This window comes from Gallus gallus, chromosome 3, assembly GCF_016699485.2.
Source record: "Gallus gallus isolate bGalGal1 chromosome 3, bGalGal1.mat.broiler.GRCg7b, whole genome shotgun sequence".
Classification (NCBI taxonomy): domain Eukaryota; kingdom Metazoa; phylum Chordata; class Aves; order Galliformes; family Phasianidae; genus Gallus; species Gallus gallus.
In genome coordinates this window covers 73,702,931-73,722,906 of record NC_052534.1, presented here as the reverse complement: position 1 = coordinate 73,722,906, position 19,976 = coordinate 73,702,931, and the positions used below count along the sequence as shown (strand labels likewise).

The window sequence follows — 19,976 nt, the reverse complement described above, 5'->3', positions numbered from 1 at the left end:
GCAAACAGGGCAAAGAGCAGAGATTAGCTTAAAATTATTCCCTGCAAAAGAGCTGCAAAAAATTAAATCGACCTTAATGAACTGCAGACAATTAGTTTACTTTTTCAGTTGCCCAAGACTACTAGATTGATTAAGTTAATATAAAGAAAGACCTGTACAAGAAATTCATCCTTGATCATCAACAGGGAAGAAACAGGAATTATGCTGAAATTGCTCAAAGTGGTACAACAATTTTCTTAAAAGTGATCACCAACCCTTTCAGTTTGCTGAAAGCCAGCATCAACCCTCCTATTGCTGCATTTTGTTCTGCTTTGCTCAGTGACTAACTCCTTCCTAAAAGGGAGCAAGACATCCCTGAAAGGGCAGACAGTAGGAGAATGAATGCTGAAGAGCTCCACTTCTAGCTTTACCCCTAAAACTGATTGAAATGACCTTGATGATATTCCTAAGAAATGGTATCATAAGTATAATAAGAATTTTTAAGATGAAACATTATCTATTAACACAGACTTCTTAGCGTATTTCTTTATTATTGCTATTAATCATTGCAAATTGTTATTATCACTTAAAATTTGTTTCTGTTAACAATGAAAAAGTGTTTCCACAAACACAAAATGGAATCCTCCATGCTTCATAGATTTTACATGCTAAAATATCCACACGCTACTGCTCTTTTTATTCAATTATGCCAGTGTTATTAATAAATGCAAATGTATGCATATCACATTAATTTAAACTGAGGGTGTAAATACATAGCCTGAGAAACCTCAAAGTTTGTTAAATACTGTACTTGCCACTCATCTAATAAGGGTGGACCTATACTCAGCTGCATTAAAATGAGCACAGCTCTACTGAACATTATGGTGCTATGCTGATTTGTAACAGTAAGGATCTGGCCTGGCCCAAGAGGCTGAGAATAAAGGAGGAGGCATCAGGCAGTGATAATGAGGTAGGGAGTGTGGAAGTGTGAGTCATTTGGAAGCAGCAGACAGGTTTGGAAAAAAAAAAAAATACTCTCAGCTGATTAACTAAACTGTAGATGGTACGTTAATACAGTTAATTGTCATGGTAGTGCTAACTAAAGATGAAGATTTTATGAATTCCACAGAATCTTCCTCTTGCAGTTTTCATAGGTTCCCATAGAAACAAATACACTAGTCCTTTCCTTACTCTGTCTTAGGAGAAGTAAACCAATCAACATGATTTCTTTTGCCACCGATCTGTACTACTTGCTTCTCCCCTAAAATAACAATCCTCTTGTTCTGTTAAACAGTGTAAAACAGCACCTCTGTGTCGAGATGAAATTCCTTCTCCCCTAGTGTTAATTCCTAAAGAAACTTTATAATTTCTTGATGTTCTATATGATGCGGGTGAGGAATATCTCATTATTCATATTGGGCCTTAACTGAAAAGAACAAATGTTTATTTTTGAGTTAAGTATAATGTCCTGAGATACGCAGGTCAGCAAGGTGCTACCAAAGACCTGCACATATGCCATCTGTGCAACGTTTAGGGAATTAGTGTACTCTTGTACAGGAGTGTATGGGCACAAGTAATACAATTCAGTTCCTGTGTGCCCATCAAATGACAGTTCCTGTGAATGCCGATGAAATTACACAGCCTCAAACACAGGTATGTTGAGTTTATGCAAAATTTCCTAAAACTTTATCATTCCTTCTTAGAACTCCTGTGGAAAACTTACTTGGAAGTAAAAAAGTAGCATCTTGTCCCAGTGGCTAGTGTGCGAAGTTGTATCCATCTAACAGTTTGGAATAACACCCAATTGAACTTGTCACCTAATCTAGCAGCCAAGTTGAGTGCATAGAGGTTGACATATGTGAGTGGGTTGCTCTGCATAACTGCCTCAAGATGTTGGTTACCAGCACATTTTGGAGGCAAGCCGAGGATGTTATTTGGGCTCTACAAAATGTTGGGGGCAGAGCAAACTGTCCAACTGGTAAGATTGGTGGGATGTAGTTCATGATGTACTTTTACATATTTGGAAAAAAAAGGTCTGGTTGTAGGCATGGTCTGGTAAGAATCTAGTGACAGCAGTCTGAGACATCTGCCTCTGTTCATGTACTGTCTCTGTGCTGCTTCTCCTGTTTGTGTTATGAACTCATGCTGTTACTTGGCTTATGTGCAATTCAGATTCCAACTTCTGGAATGTGGTCTGGCAGAAATAAAGATGTAAGAGTGCTGTGAGAGAAAAGATTTTGGAGTGCAGATGGCATAGCTGCCATCCACTGGTGTTGCCACAGTGGCAATGGCAGGGAAACAACAGCAAGACAGAGAAGTCTGTCCTTGCCTCCAGTTAAGCTGTGCAGACTGAGAAGGCAAGAGAGGAAGCAACTACAGGTGACATCTAATCTGACACTGCAATATCTGCTTATCCAAAGGAATGAGGCAGTGATTACTTTAGAGGAGTTAAGGCTACCTTTAACTATATGGCTGAAAGGATGGGGAATGTATACCCAAATATCCTGGAGAATTTAAAAGAGGAGATTAGTTGTAAAAGCTGTACTGCACCTCCAGCAGCAATTTTTCATGCAGGCAACCTGAAATGTATGAGCTGCAGAAAATACGTGATGAAGCAAACATGAAAACTTCCACAATAAAGTGATTTAAGGTATCTTTCAAGTAACTCAGTGGATTGAAAGGCAAAATTACTACTTAAGTGACATTCTTTGGTTCTGCATTTTCCTCCTTGGGGACTTTTCTCTAATAAACAACAGAGGTTCCAAGAACAAACTGCAGTGATTCAGGTACTTCTTTCTAGGACAAATATAGTATAGAACATAAATACCCTGCCTTCATAAAGCATTTTTGCTTTATATATATATATATATATATACTTTTAAGATAAGTATGTATATGTTGTCCAACATATACAATATGTATGAATACAGGTATTAAATATGTATATTTTACATATAAGGTTATATGACATACATAGTTTCTCAAATACTGAGAAGTGGCCATGCAGTTTTGAGCACAATATAAAAACCTGTTAAATCAACAGCACCAACCAAGAGGTGCTAAACAGCTGAAATATCAGGTGAAATTCTTGCTAACTGTGCTGGTTGAGCACTATCACTATATATATTCTTGAAATACTCTGATGGTTTTAAAAGCCACATTCAGAAAGTCACTGGAATATGGAGAAAACAGTGCCTCTGCGCTGTAGCGTAACATGAGTTTACTGCTCACTTGTACAGTGCAGTATGTTTCATAAAAATGATCCACTGAAGTTCTTCTTATGAAATGCTAATACAAGCCTAATTTTGTTAACCTGCCAGATCTGATAAAGCTACAAATAAAATATGAGAAACAAAGATTCTTATTTGCATGAGAATTCTAAAATAATTTATTAAGTTTGCTATCTTTTTACCAACATTTTAATTATTTCTGAAAATTATATATGGGACATTGGAGTTGCTTATCACTGATGGGAACTGCATCCTTTAATCTCCTCTCAAGAATATTGAAAATATGCCACTTTTGAAATTTTCTTTTGTGAAAGCATGACATGACACATGAAATGGAATGTCAAAAAACAAAGCTAGCCTGTGACAAAAGAAAAAATCTGGTGCACACACTGGCCAAGTATGTCACTGATTTATATGTATTCTTTCATCACCTGGACCGAGAAAAGGTGTATATGATGCAAAAGAGTCAGTGATATATTTATTCTAGGATTTTCTAATCTTCCATAAGTTAATCAAACTCCAGTCAAGACACTAGATTTCTTTAAGGCTTATCTCAGAAGTGATCTTTGCTCATCTTAGTGGCTACTAGTGGCTTAAATGCAGTATGAAAATACCCATCTCATTAATGAAATTTTGGGGAAACATTTTGGTCTAATAATTTTAAGCAACTGTGGTTAATTAGTAGAAATCTATGACAGACTGTGAAAGCCTTCAAATATATATATATTTTTTTCCAGAAATTTACTCAGATATGAAATTATTTCTGTCTGTAACTCTGGATACTGTTGCTTGTATCTCAGAGATTCCACTGAATCTGACTGCCTATGTAAACCAGAACTCTACAGATGAAAAGCATGCTATCAGACACAGAGCTAATAACATTGGTCATAATATTTTATTGCTACTACTATGATAATTACTATTTCAATTAAGTCTATCAGGTATGTGCTATTACTTCTTATTGATAATTTTCATATCCTGCGTGGAAGCAAGATTAAGACCTAACTACTGTTTTTTAAATATAGCCACAAATTCTTCAGGCGACACCTGGCTGCAGTTAAATAAGATGCAATTGAGCGTATCTGCATAAAGCACAGAGCAGAGCTGGTATCCGTAGCCTTTTAACCTGTAGGCTATGTATTTTCAGCTCCAAATCTGGCTGAGCTCCTAGGCAGGTCAACCTGAAGCAAATTACTCAAACCCAAATGATCAAATTTTTCTTCCAGGGACGTGGGCAGTTCCCATCAGCTGGATCATAGCTACCAGCTCTCAGTGGTGCAAAAGTTTCCTTCTGAAGACTCAAAATGTGGAAGTATCTGTGCACATAACTACATAATGAGTCGTGAAAAATGTGTCAACAAAATTTCTAGACAAACAAGGGTACATGATTGGTTTCAGCATCAAGAGCAAGCTTTCCCAAAATATCTCCCTGCTGAGTTGTTGCAGACAGAATCTCTGGTGTACTGTATGAGCAAGTTCATGCTCCAGCTTCATACTTTCCTTTGTGAGGGTTTAAGGAAACTGTTTTTTTCTTTACACAGCTTACTGCTTATTACAAGAGCCTTAGAGAAATTTAATGTCTTTGGGACATCTATTTCTTTACTAAATATAAGTGAAACTGAGCTCAGAAGATAGTAAGGACATATATCTGAAACAAGTCACACACATACGTAAACAAAACTCTATAGAGGTTTCTTTGTTTTGTTTTTTTTTTTTTTTTTTTTTTTTTCCTAGGAAATTACACAGGAAAAGATGTCTTGGAGAAGCCACCATGGGCTGAACCTGCTCTTCCTTTCTTTCCTCAGTTACTGAAGAATCTAGCAGGGGTGCTAAGCTCACGTAACCTCTTTTGAGAAGGGAATAGATTTGTGTTCAAATAAAAAAAAAAAATTCATTTTCTCTGCACTAGAAAGACATCAAAGAAGAAGAACCTGATGTTACAAATTTACTGGCTATTTATAAGAGTGCAATTTGTAGTTCTATGGTAAAATAAATAGTTGAAGTTCATCCTTCAAAATACAATGACAAAATCCACTCACATAGAATTTTTTTTTCTTCTGATTTTAATAACATTGCCTATGACTCTTTAATTTTTTGCTCTACTTATTATTTCTGAAATGGTTCACTTGTTAATTAATGAAAAAGCAAATTTCCCATAGATCCAAATGTTTACCTGTGGCTTCTTCTAGTGTGGCAACATCCAGTCTGGGGCTATAATTTCCATAACCAGCAGCAGTAAAAGCACGAATCTGGAAAACATATACTGTTCCTGGCTTTAAGTTATTAATAGAAGCTGAAGTGGACTTGGTTTTTACTGTTGAATAGGTTCTCTCCCTTTGATCCTGGAAACAATCAGACAAAAGATTTAAATGACATTTACAGGTCAGATTTTATCATGGTTACACATCAGCAACTGACAGCCGGCCTGGGTAGTTTATTTCAATTTGTTGAATGCTTTTTTTCCCATCATAAAAAATAAAGCATACTCTGTGGAGTATTACAAAATACTGCCATTGCAATGAGGAGGTCTAAGTGTAACATAAAATTCAAATGGGATGCTCATGTTGTTACTCATAAAAATCCAGACATAAAACAATTGCTTCTTTGGCTTGGATTACATTTTGTGAAATTATGATGGAAAAATAGCTTGAACGCAGCTTTCCAGAGGGACCTGCAGAGTTTAAACAGTTCAAGGACAGGGAAATCTGTTACTGTATAGTCAGAACACATTCTGTTCCTAACTTCCAACACTTCTAAAAAATTATAATAGCACTAATGTTTACCCGGATGGATTTTACACCAAGATTTCAGGTCTCTGACTATAAAGTTTCAATCTTTTCTCCAGCTGTTCTCAGGTTCTGACTCTATGTCATCAAGAAGAATCCAGGGAGAGAAGCTCAGTATGACATTCTCAAAATATGAAGCTGTAATATTACAAGTCCTATGAGTAATTGCTCACTTTCAAATGCTATAAAAGCTGCATCAAAGATATTTACTACATTCAAAAAGTTACAGAATCATAGAATCATTAACATTGGAAAAGACTTCTAAGATCATCTAGTCCAACCGTTCACCTACCACCAATTGTGCCCACTAAACTGTATTCCTTAGTACCACATCTACATGTTTCTTGAACACTTCTAGGGCCAGTGACTTAACCACTGCCCTGGGCAGCACGTTTCAGTGTCTGACTACCCTTTCAGGGAAGTTTTTTCTAATATCCAACCTGAACCTCCCCTGGTGCAGCTTGAAGCCATTCCCTCTAGTCCTATCACTAGTTACACGACAGAAGAGGCCAACCCCCAGCTCACTACAACCTCCCTTCAGATAGTTAGAGAGAGCAGTAAGCTCTCCCCTGAGCTTCCTCTTCCCCAGACTAAACAATCCCAGTTCCCTTGGCTGATCCTTATAAGACCTGTGCTCCAGATCACCGGTCAGCCTAATTGCTTTTCTCTGGACACACCAGGGTCTCGATGTCTTTCTTGTAGTAAGGGGCCCAAAACCGAACACATTACTCAAGATGCACTCTCACCAGAACCGAGCACAGGGGATTTATCACTTCCCTGCTCCTCCTAGCAACACTATTTCTGATACAAGCCAGGATGCTATGGGCCTTCTTGGCCACCTGGGCACACGGCTGGATCATGTATAGCTGAGCATCAACCAACACCTGCAGGTCCTTTTCCTCTGCAGTCTTCCAGCCACTCTGCCCTAAGCCTGTAGAACTGCCTGAAGCTGTTTTGGTTGAAGTGCAGGACCCAGCATTTGGTCTTGTTGAACTACATCCCATTGGCCTCAACCCAGCAATCCAGCCTCTCCAGATCACTCTGTAGGGCCTTCCTACCCCCAGGTAGATCAATGCTTCCTCCCAACTTGGTGTCATCTGAAAACTTACTGAGGGTGCACTCAATCCCCTCATCCAGATCATCAATAACGATATTAAACAGTGTGGGCCCCAATACTGACCCGTGGGGAACACCACTTGTCACCAGCTGGATTTAACTCCATTCATCACCACTCTCTGGGCCCAGTATCCAGTGTACCAAAGAGTGTATCTGCCCAGGCAAGGGCTGTCAGCTTCTCTAGGAGAATACTGAGAGAGATAGCATCAAAAGATTTGCTGAGGTCTAAGTAGACTACATCAACAGCTTTTCCCTCATCTACCAGGTGGGTCACTTGATGATAGAAAGAGATGAGGTTGGCCAAGCAGAACCTGCCTTTCATGAACCCATGCTGGTTGGGTCTGATCCTGTGGCTGTCCTATATATGCTGTGTGGTCTCACTCAAGACAATCTGCTCCATAACATTCCCTGGCACTGAGGTCAGGCTGACCAGCCTGTAGTTCTTTAGATCCTCTTTATGACTCTTTTCGTAGATGAGAGTCTTCATCACATTCATGGGATTCATCACATTTAATGATCAAGATTATCTTTCAGAACAGATATGTGCAGCTCTGTTGATTTTCACTGGCAAATGCAACCCTGACTTGAAGGGCAGAAGAGATGAGTTAACCAACCATCTGAATGCACCACATGACCAGAGAAGCATGAGCTGTATAAGGCAGTGCTAATGAGACAGATACAGAGGGAAGGAATAAATCTGTAACTCATTTCAATTTGTCAGCTAAAAAATGATGGAGAACCTTCCCCTTTACAGTCAACAAAGCAGCAAAGGCTTCTGCTGAAATACTGGCTTCAACACAACATACATGATTTCTTTTTAGAGATTCACTAATGACTTCTCCTGGGCCTCACTCTCTCAGTCATTTGCCCAAGCCCATCAACTCAGCTAGCAACAATTTTTCATATCTTCTACAAGAAAATTTAAATCACCTGTAAGTGAGGACCATGGTGGAATGTATGCTGATACGTAAGGAAGAACAGGAATGAGAGAGGAGAATCAAACATAATAAGACTGTAAATACTCATATAGGTTCACAACTTTAAGCCACAATGGAATTTCACAGTCTTGAGTTTGAACCATAAATGAGCCTTATTTGCAGTTCTTGAATTAAAACAAACAAACAAACAAACAAAAAACAATAAAAAAAAACAACAACAAATAAATAAAAATAACTTGAGCTAAAACATCACAGGACAGGTTTACTTGGGAGATTTCAGGCATTTTCCACTCCAGCTGTAGCCAGAAGGATGAGAGGTAAATAAAACACTTATCAGAACATTTCAGAACCACAAAAAATGTTTGATTTAATTTGGCCTTAAGGAGCTGAAAATGTCCAGATCTTGATTTGTTTGTTTGTTTGTGGGATTTTTTTTTTTTTTTTTTTTTGGGGGGGGGGGGTGACCTAACACAGTAATGGAACAAAAAACCTGCCTTTCTAATTCTGAGCAAGAAGCTTACAATTCAGACTGATCTACATTGCTTTGAAATGAAAGCAAGTCATTAAGCATTTTTTTTTTAAAGACTCACTGAATTAAAGGTTCAATTCAGGATACCTGTGACTAGCTGAAGGATCAGGTTCTTACTCTCTTTTCTTAATTTCACTGCAATACATTGAATACTGGTAGGTTTCCTTCACTTAGAAGAAAAAAAAAACAACAGCAATTCTTGTCTTGGCAAATAGAGGAAATTGGCAATGAATTTCTCCTGTTTTTTTAAAGTAGAATTAACATGTAGGGAAAATAATAAACAGTTCATTCTAGCAGTTATCATATGAGAAAAATATAGTATCTTGGGCAATTTTTTGTTTAATTTATTTTAGTAGACCAGAAGCTATTGTGGATACAAAACCAAGCAAAATGATATATATTTCTTTCCTGTGTTTGTGCAGTGAACAGCTTTGCTTTTGGCAAATATGTGTCTTTTTTCATTCTATTTTTTAATATATACACTTCTTTTGTGTGAGCATGTGAGGGAAAAAATTACTTGCCAAAATGAGTAAAATTCATTTCACAGAAATGTTTAGCTAAATTTAAATATCTGGTAAGTTTTGTTACAAAAGTCATTGAAGTGAACAACTAAAACTGGAAGCTAACATCAACAAATAAACAACTTATTCCTTTCTCCATTCGTAAAAAGAATATTTCTGTAATTAAGCACTGAAAATTAGATGTGACACTTGATTTTATATCCATTCTGGTCTGAATTTATCTGATTGCATGTTAGCCAGTAAGCTGACATACTTTTGTTGATATAGAGAAGCCACTACCTTGTTTGTAGAAATGCAGTATCTTCACAAGTGATCACAAAGGAGCTCCTTTGTTCATTTCCTTGATTTTTTTTTTTTTTAATCTTTTTTTTTTTCCCCTTCCCGGAATGCTATGTAAAAACTAGGAATATGCTATTTGCTACAGTAAATTTCCTAGGGAATCTGGATGAGCCACACTTAGTTCACATCCTATGACAAGCATATAGCTGCACAACCTGCCTTTACCCCATTTTCATCTAGCATGTGACCCTGCTTACATGCTTGTCAGATTTTTTTATTCTGGAGTACGTCAAGGCTATCAAGAACGAAGGCCTAGATGTGCTGAAATGAATGGCAAAACTCTGACTGACATCAATAAGATTGCAATTTCAGTCTAACAGAAACAGAGATCACTTCATCTGCTATTGAGAAGCAGCCTTTTGCAACAAAAGGAGGAGTAAAAAACAAATCTCTTCTTCATGAGTCTTTTTAAAAGGAAAATTAGGAATATTTATCAGCTGAAACTGTAAGAAGTGTGGAAGTTTTCAGACATTAAGTCTAAACTGTTCAACATAAAATGTAATAGCAAATGCACTATAGGATTGTATGTGATGTCTCATCTCAAGACTGGAATCACAGTCACACAGAAGGAAATAAAAAAGAAGCTTTAAAGACAATGTGAGGAAGACTGGAAAATGACAGATCTTGTGGTAAAATATCCACAGTCCAATTTAGCAGTGGGAAAATTGTAGGAAAAAAAAAGGCTGATTTTGAGCAGATAGTTCACTGTTATTATACCAAAATACAATATATGTGACATAAACTAACAATAATAATTGCAGGGAAGCATTAGTTATTAAAAATGAGAAGAATCACTATGACTTTGAAGAGATAGGGTAGTTGATAACGTGATTATAGGTTTAATATTGTTCCACAATTTAGGGATTCAACATGCTGCAAACAGTACATCGTTGTACATTACAGATAATCTGTGCACTTACTTTCTCATAATACTTGATTTCATATTCAGTAATGACTCCGTTGGGATGTTCTGGTTCCTGCCAGGAAAGCTCCACGCTCCTCTGCAGCACTCTCTCTTTCATTACTCCACTAACTTGTGAGGGAGCTGTTTGGACAAGATGTGTCAATAAATAATAACGAAATTTGTTGGATGCCTAAAATCACATGTCATTACTGACCCACCCCATGCTGAGCCACTTTTATTAAGGTAAAAGAAAGCACCTTTTCATAGCTCTCAATTCAAAGCTAATGAATATTCAAGCAGTATCCTATTACTGTTCATAAACTTAGAATGGAAATGAAATTAAAGTGCAAACAGCAAAAAAAGTGGCATTGTTGAAGTTAGTGCAAAACTGAAATTGATGAGATAGGAATAATAATTAGGTAAATGAATTCTGATTAAGACAATGAGATAGGTTTTTAGATTGATTTGTGATAAGAATCTAAATATTTATTGCATTTGTTTCAACAGTACTTATAAAAAGAAAAATAATCTGTTAGAAACAAAACTACATATTTTAGGCTGACTTCATGTAGTTGATACCAATGCAGCTTAACAAATAACCTGCCAAGGTATCTGATTACAGCATGATTTAGTGGTGAAAACAACTATGTTAAGAGACTAAAACCCCTCTTTTACATTTGTTCAAACCTTCCCAGAACATTCTCTCTTTAGAGCTGAAGTTTCCATCTTTGATTCTGGTATCTAATGAAAGTCTGAGGTAATTTAAGAAGTAGATCTTATGAAATAGAGGGTCACTATATTCCTCTTCCTCACTGCACACAGTCACACACACATGCATATACAGTTTCCTAATAAACAACACTCGCAATCAGGTGTCATCTGAAATCTCTGAAAAGCAATCTACAACCATTATATGGCTATTGAATCTCATTTAACGATGGTTATTAACTAGTATAGTACGAGTGACTGAAAAAGTAACTTTCTTGATCAGCCTATCTCCTGCTTAATAAAAAAGAAAGATTGTGGAGTTACTGCTGATGGGTACTTCCAAAGAAATCCTAGCATCATACTTTTCCACAAACATACATGCTGCATACGGGAATGGGTGCACAGAAGTCCTGTAAAATCATAGCTCTTTAAAAAAAAACAAACAGATATAGCACTAGAACTATGCAGAACTCGGCCTTGTTCCTGTTCAATTTATTGGAAATAATTAAATTAATTTAAAGGGTGTAACACAGCTCACATAAAAGAGAGATAAAGAGAGAAACTCAACCTCCTCTCCTCTATTTAAAAACAAAGTGATGATTATGTTTATAGGAAACTGACCATATTTGGAGAGTAGATTCAGAAGACAGGAAAGTAAGCAAAGTAAGACATACATTTATTTACATATACTTCAAGTATAGAATCTACATTTTTTAACAAACATAATGAAAATTTTAAATCTTTTCCTTTTCCTAGGGGAAAAAAGAGGAACAACTTTCAGAACTGTATACAATGCTTTCATTATGTAAAATTATTACCACTGATTTCATACAGATACAAATTCTGTTACAGAGGAAGGATATTTTGCTGTAACAAGTAGGCAAACTACATTTTCTCTTTTACCATTCATCTCAAAATCTAATTCCCATTATAATATTCTTTAGTATCCTCATCTTGCTTAATTTAAAGAACACAGGAAGAAAATATCAAGAACGCACAGTCCTCTAGCATTAAGGACAAAAACTTAAAGTAAGAATCTCTACGGCACAGCTAATATGATAATTCTCTAGGAAACTTAAAATTTGATTTCTAGTTTCATATTTTAGTTCTGTTTCTAGCCCTTTTTATTATAACATGCATAGTCACAGAGGTTTTAAAATTAAATTTATTTACATTTCACCAGAGGCTTCAAGAGTCCACGAAAATTAAGAATAGAAGCCATGCATGATAATTTTCATTATAAACTATTAAGTCATATATTCAATATAATCAAAGTTGAAGACCTCTTTATGTAGGCTACCAAACTAATAAAATCATAGAATTGTGTCGTGCAAACACCATGGGTTGATAAAGCTTTTCAGAGTCAGGATCTATCACTCCTTGCATAGTCCTTCTAAAAGCTTAGAATATTTTCACCTTCTAATTAGAGTATATATATTCTTTTTGTAGCTAAGAGAGTGGAATGTAGAATGCAGAAAACTTATTTACTCTGTCTAATTTTCTGTACAGTATTTAACTAGCTGTCTTCTTTGTCTCAATAAGTAGCACAACAGCTTAGCTGAATTTCAAGAGAGGTCATTATGTTTTATGTATAATGTTGTATCTCATACAGATAAATGTTTTCAGACTGTTAATTTTACATTTTTAGATGTCCAAAATTGTTAATGTTCATACCTCTAATGAAACAACTTTTTATTACCTATGTCACTGGAAATTGTTCTCAACACTCATTGCTTTTTGTTTTAGCTTATCTAATTTTTTCATTCTGTTGGTCAGAGCATTTGTTTTTTCTAAGCATTCAAGTAAAATGAACTCACTTCCTCTGGCATTAGTTAATTTTGGAGATGTGGGGAGGGAACAGCAATGTGAGGAAGGAGGAACAGAGAAGAGGGAAGATGTTGATAGGGGAAGGGAAATATATTGTACAAGATTCCCACTTAACATCTGAACAAAGCATATCACAATCATATTCCATTCTTAAGGGATTTACATGCAAAAGAATATCTCAGTGAATTATTAGCCATGCAAGCCAGCATGCAAACTCTTAAATAAATGAGCTGTATTTCCTGATTATTAATATTCTTTTCATTCAAGCATGATCAGATTAAAGTTTTTTTGTTTGTTTCTTTTTCCTAGCCAAAAATATTCTGCAGTGTTTCAGCAGTAGAAGAATCCATAATAAAGCAGAAGAGGGAGCCCAGGCTGAATGTTGGCAATTCTGACCTTGAGTCTATATGTTTGTGAGGCTCTGAAAAATAATAACGTTGTATATAGGACCTATATTGCAAGATATTCCTAAAACATAGTATGTTATCTGAACTTATTTTGTGTCCTACTTTGAGCCTCGACATGTTAGGGAAAGGCAAGGTACACAAGCCTATTGCTACTGGAAGGAAACCTTAGTGAACGAGAACACCACATAAGCCAATTAATCAGTGGTACAGGCTAGACATAGATGCTGTCTTTATCCCACGTTTTTTGTTACATTTCTTAATGTGTGCTTAATGAGAGTGTATAAGTCAGAAGCATTTTGTTCTTTATTCTAATATAATCGTTTCCACTGCATCTCTAACAAAGTTGTTCATGATGAAGACACAACTAAGTAGACAGTCCAGAGTAACTTGAGTATGCATAATCCCTAATGTACCTTTTCAGGTTACAAAGAAGCATCACTTGTTTCCATCATTATTTCCATAATATATTACACCTGGGGATACAGGCTGTTCAAAACATCATCTGCTATCAACTTTCTTTCTGATATACTTCATCTCCTCTTTTTCTCCTTCCTGCTGACACAACATCCAATGCATCAAACACACACAGCCTCTCAGGGCTAATAGGAGATGTACCTACACATGCTGCATAAGGAAGTACTTCGTGAATGACAGGCCCTCAGCACACTCATTCACCTTTTCTAAATGCTTCAAATATACCATTCAGCAAAAGGAAAAATTGATTTTTCACCAGGTTTCAACATCACAGACACAGAGAAATATAACTCTGCTGGGCTTTACTGATAAAGCCTTCAAGTTATATAGATTTCAAGCTCGTCATCATTTCCAGATCAAGTTATTGAAAAAGTTAAAACGGAGGTGTCAAAAAGAGCAGGATATTCCAAGAAAATATTGCGTTCCAGAGAGAATTTTGCATCTGGTAGACTGATGTGTTATATTCATATTGCTAAGCCAAGCATATGGTATATTATTAATATCTGCAAATATTCATGCGTAGAAAACTGTACTGATTGTTTTGGAAGACATTGCTTTTAGTCCAGAGTTCTGCAAAAATATTAAACCATAATATTGCTCATGCTTTAGCTCTATTCTTAGCTATTCTCTGCTTCTCACGCTTGATGTTTCCCTTTATCTGCAGTATACTTTCCAAAATACACAGACAGACACAAAATTAAATCTTCTGCACTTTGGATCCAAAAATATATATAAAAAAAGCATAAAATGCTAAAACAAAACAATATAAACTGAAAAATGAAAACACATGAAGCTGGACTTTCACACATAAGCAAAGTTAGGTATTATGTGCCAATTTCTGGCACAAAATCAGCCCTAACACTGTTTTCAAGAAAAAAAGAGTAGACAGCAAAAGAAACCTACTCAGCTGTTTCTCTGAGATTTCTGCAGTTCTGCATCATGAATGTGTCTCAATTTCATCTGGCAGCATCAGTCATGGAAACTTTTCATCTCATACCTTTTTTAAGCTCTCTCTAGAAATAGCATTTCCGAGTGGTTAGTAGCTCATGTCTATAAAACAAACTATTTACAACTCCCCTTTAAATAAAGGCTTAAATTCTGCAGTCTCACATTATGCAGAAAGTTTCCCGAGTGAAATGCTCCCAGTGCAGAATAAGAGCACAGGTTAATAAATGCAACTAAACCTAAATTTGCATCTCCAGTTTCCTGATTTGCTATAGAAAGAGTGAATGAGCTATCACCCTTCCTTTTATCTTCCTTTACTTTATAATAGCAGCCATGTACTTACAACAACCTAATCTTCATCTGGTACTTGCTGAAATCAACAGTAGCAGTCACACACTCTCATAGAACAGGACCCTTGCAGCAGCACTCCCAAAGGATTAAAGCTCTTGGCTCTTGGCCTCTTCCGTTTTCAGATCTGGAAGAGGCGTGGCAATCATTTAAAAGCACTAGCTTTTCACACAGCAACAAAGATATCAGATTTTCTATCCCTGTAAAACTTTATCAACATACACTTTACATTCCATGAGGCATTAATTAATACTGGTCTCCTGCAACGGTTTTCTGCACCAATTGAGTGAGTGCTTTGAGTGTGTGGACTGAACGGGACTTTGCTAAAAGAAACAGATCAGGGAAAGACAGACATATCAGCATCCTAAAGTTATAACATTATCTACTACTTCTTTGTAAAATGTCATTGTTGTCACCTTTCTGGGCAGAAATCTTTAAGCAACATCATTTCATTGACTGCCAATATCTTTTAACTGTGTCTGGCACCTGGACTCTTATAGACAATGAACACAAAATTAATTCTTTAATGTACATGAAAATAGTAGTATGAAAATAGTAGCAGAGAACTATTGGCTCTCAAATGGCAGTCCAGGAAGAGAATACAAAGTTCCTTGTACTCTGTTTTCACCAAAGTTACACAAAGAGCACCCTTCTGCACTGATTTGCTCCCAAGAGAAGAAGTGTTAAATGAAGGCAGAATTTGGCCTTCCATTGTGCTCTGGTTTGTTCTGGGGCAAAATCTAGGCATCCAGATTGCCAAAACTGATCAGTAAGATCTGTAGGCAAAGAGATTATACACCTTGAGGAATGGCCGCAGTTGCTGTCAGGGGCCCGGGGCCAGCATGGGGCATCACACCGGGATTCATGCTGGTCTGAAGCATTGTGCATTAGGAGACATGCCCTCACTCCTTTATGAGGAGCAACGCAGATGTCATCTGAAATAAAACGTTGACAGTGGTTTGCAGGTACTGGGCAAATTTTAAGGCTTCTCTCTTATGTGTTTATTCTGCTTCCCATAAATTGGCAAAAGATTTGTGTGAAAGAAAAAATATTCATACATCGCAGTGTATGAGCAACATGTTAGTGCTGCTCAAGCCATGAGTAGCCACAGTTGGTCCTTTGAATGATTGAGAAAATTTTCCTATATTAATCTTCATGTTTACACTAATATGTAGAATAATTTTCATATTATTTTGTAGTATAATTCATGCAAAAAACAAACAAACCAAGAAACCCCACAAAATATAAAATAGTATGATAGTTCTTAAGCTGAACATTATTAAACAGATAAATGGAAACTTATAAGACTTTCTTTTTTTATAAAGTGCATTTCTCTGCCCTCAGTTAAATCTCAACATGAGAAAGCAGCCTATGATAAAAGGTTATTGAGTACCACTGTATTATGCCATTAGTACCCATTGCTTTGGATCAATGACAGAGAAATTCCCCACTGTGTTTATAAGCTGCAGCATTCAAAAAGAGACCCAAATAAATCAGATATTTTACACTAACAATATCCTACAGAGAAGCCATTTTAACTTCCTCTCTGACACACTTTACTTTCCGGCTCATAAATGTAACACAGTGTGCACACAGTGCTCTGACTCTCTGAGCACCTGGAGATGTCAGGAGTACATGGTAGCAAGCAATGTACTCAAGTAATACTTGACTGCATTACTCCATTACTTTTTTTTTTTTTTTTTTTTTCCCGTTGCTTTTGTAGTTGAGAAACCCCTAAATTACCCACAGATCTCAGAAGAGCAACAGAAACACTAGTAACCTGAATACTTTTGCAAATAAATTAATGAGGAAAAGGAATAACAGTATTAGCAAAGTTCTAAGAAAACTGTAAGTATCCAGTATGTAGTGATAGTTTACTAAGTACATTTACTGATTTGTTTAAAATAGATTTATTTATTTTTTTAAATACTTCATCAACCTCAAAATGTGCCAGCTTGATCAGTTTTATATACTGTCTTCTGTGACAAAATCTGGAGAAGGGAAAACAATAAAAAGAACTTACCAGAAAGAAAGAGATGAAACAGTTCAGAAAGATCAGGGCTGACAGTTTGTCTATCATATTGTTATTTTTTTCTACTAAGAGTCTGTGTCTAGACCCGTTCTATGAACTCCCCTGTTTCTTTTGCTTGACATTTGGTACAAATATTATTGTCATGTCTGTATCCCATTTCTTCCCAAACTGGCGACTTGGGCATCAATCAGTGCTGAACGGATGCTGAGTTGCGTAACAAGTGACAACGTCAACTCCCAAGGTATCCACAACTCTTGTTTTGTGAATAAGTTTTGACATGTCAGGCACAAACCTGATTCTTACAAATGCATTAGAGTAACAAAACAGCCTTACAAATAACAGAGAAGGGCTTTTGTTCTCTTGCAGTATTTGTTTTCCTTTGCAGAAGAAATATTTCTATGTTAATTAGATTTTTCTTTTGTCTTTTTTTTTTTTTTTTTTTCCTCAGTGATTCATCTTTCATAAGTTGTTGTTTTTGTTTTTGTTTTAGCTGGAACATCTGCCACCAGCCTTGCAGTAAATCCTTGGCACACAGGTATTACTCTTCATTAAGGAAAACAAAACATCACAAAACTCCCAAAGATGTGGATACTCTTTTCCCTGGTGGGCTACTCAGACACATTATGTTCTCCTTCTGTCTCCAGTCATCTCTGCTGGCAACTGTCAATTACAGACACAAGTTTTAGGGAATGGAAGGATAAAGCACAATTTACAAATCCTTTCCCCTGGAAGCAGACAGGTGTAATGACTGAGACTGTTTGCTGTAATTGAATTTCATGCTGTCATCTATTCAGTCACAAAAATGTCAGCTTCAAGGATGTTGCTCATGAAAAAAAAAAAGAAAAGAATTACCTTAATACATTCTCTTTGCTACTCTACTGCTAATATGTCTACCACAGTCCACTTGCCCAAGAGGAAATGTTGTATTTGCAGCAGTAAAATACAACACGAGGTGATTAGAAGTGTGGCTTTGAAAGCCTACAAATGAGTACAATTATGTTAATTTAGCATAAGATGTCCAAGAGACAGTTGAATAAATTCCAGCCCCATAACAAAGCATTTTGTTTCAGACATAGCCAACAAAAATCTGGGAAGTGCCATGCCAAAAACTAAAAACAGTTGATGAAATATTAATGGGGATGCATACAAATAAAGATGTCAACACCAAACAATAATTATCTCTATGGCACAGGTTTGATCAAACTGGTACTTTCAAAGACGTAATTGTTCAGTGGGGAAAAAGCATTACTAATATTCCTAAATCGTATACAGCTTGTGTTTCAGTCCTCCAAAATCACATGAAATGCGTTATAAAGGCACTGCTAAGGATAGGCGCATTCCCCTAAGAGCAGCTTGGGTGGGATTCCTTGCAACAACAGTCTGCAATTTTGTCAAGTTCTGAGCCTGTATTTTTCCCACTGAAGAGTGCTACAACTCTAGTATTTAAGGAGTTGGATAAATATCCATGTGGGAATTTCTACTACAGTGATAAATAGCAGAAGTAACAAGACTTAAGTCAGCGAGTATGCATGGGAGTGAAACTCAAGTCCATGAGAGGAAGATCTGGAAGAGCAGCCAGCCCATGACTCGCTTGCTGAGGGCTTGCCAAGGATGCAGTCTCACTGATCAGAGGTGAGGTGACTACCGAGGAAAACTGCCACTGAGATAAATACTATATTTAACATTTCCCTCAAAGTATAAATAAATGTATTCAAACAACAGAGAAAATATCCATTTGAAACAATGTTGACTTCCTCAAATGAAATCATTTTGGGAGTATGCACAAGCTGTAGAAAAATAGTGCCATGCAAATGTGAGGAAAAACCCATTATCAAAAGGGAAAAACATTTTGTAAAGTGAAGCTAGATAACTGATTTGAATATACAACATAAATTAACATCCTTCTATTGAACAGTAACAATTAAAGAAAAACTACAGATTTAGATGTGTACATTAAAAATAATATATACAAAACTTATACATAAATATCTTCAGTGCCTCTAAATTTTCTTTCTTTGTTGCAACAAACTTCTAGTGAAAAAAAAAAAAAAAAAAGATTTGAGAGGAATTTTTTCTTATTTGAGAACATGCTATGGTTCAATGCTTCTCCAGCTTCTGCTCACTGGAAAGAAAAGCCAGCACAAAGACTTGTCAGAGGCAGAAACATATTAAATTGGAAAGACATCAATCATTTAATGAAAGAGTTTACTACACTGTTTTAAAATCTCTACAGAATCATAATCATCTTTTTACAGACTTTCTAGTGGCTTCACTTCCCTGAATGCTATAAGGCTCTAAGGGGGACCCGAGTTCTTTATCCAAAGGTTAACTTCTTGGAGAGCTAGATTAAGAAAATGTCAATTGCATAAGTTATAAAACCATTCAGTTTTTTGATTAGTTCTACTTTTTGCATAGCATTTAGGGCTTGATTCTGATCTCTCATCAATTATATTTCATTTTTGCCACATCAGTTTTAGCTAAGTCATCTTTGTTTCATACCAATGAAAATAAGATCATAAGATCATCTAAGGGTGAAGTAATTAAGAAAGTAATTATCACAACTGATAACCCAGCATTGCTACATATATAATTGTTTTATTTTATTTTATTCTTTTTAACAAAACAATGATATTTATTTACCGATTTCGCAAAGATAGGGCTTCTTTTTTTCTCGTTATTTCAGAAAATGTTTTGGATGGGATCCAGACAATCTAACTTAAACACCTCAGTGTACCTACTCTTTATGCAACTACAGCACTCCTAAATTAAATGCTTAAATTCCCTAAACAGCTTTGCTGCCTGTGACAGAGAAGTAAGCAACAGAGAGGATAGACCCAAAAAGAGATCCTGCCTTAAAACTGAGACCAATAAATTTGACATCTTCATTTTAAGA

The 19,976-nt window shown here is 36.2% G+C and overlaps 1 protein-coding gene across 6 annotated transcripts in view; it reads right to left on the bottom strand.

The window, feature by feature from the left end:
- Positions 1–19,976, bottom strand: part of EPHA7 (EPH receptor A7) — a 159,553-nt gene that overhangs the window by 35,300 nt on the left and 104,277 nt on the right. For all 6 annotated transcript variants that reach the window (XM_040696845.2, NM_001397477.1, XM_040696846.2 and 3 more), the window contains 2 exons: positions 10,359–10,483; positions 5,383–5,551 (listed from right to left, as the gene is read on the bottom strand). In XM_040696845.2, the coding sequence (XP_040552779.1) occupies positions 5,383–5,551; positions 10,359–10,483 (294 nt within the window). The remainder of the gene's footprint in view (positions 1–5,382; positions 5,552–10,358; positions 10,484–19,976) is intronic.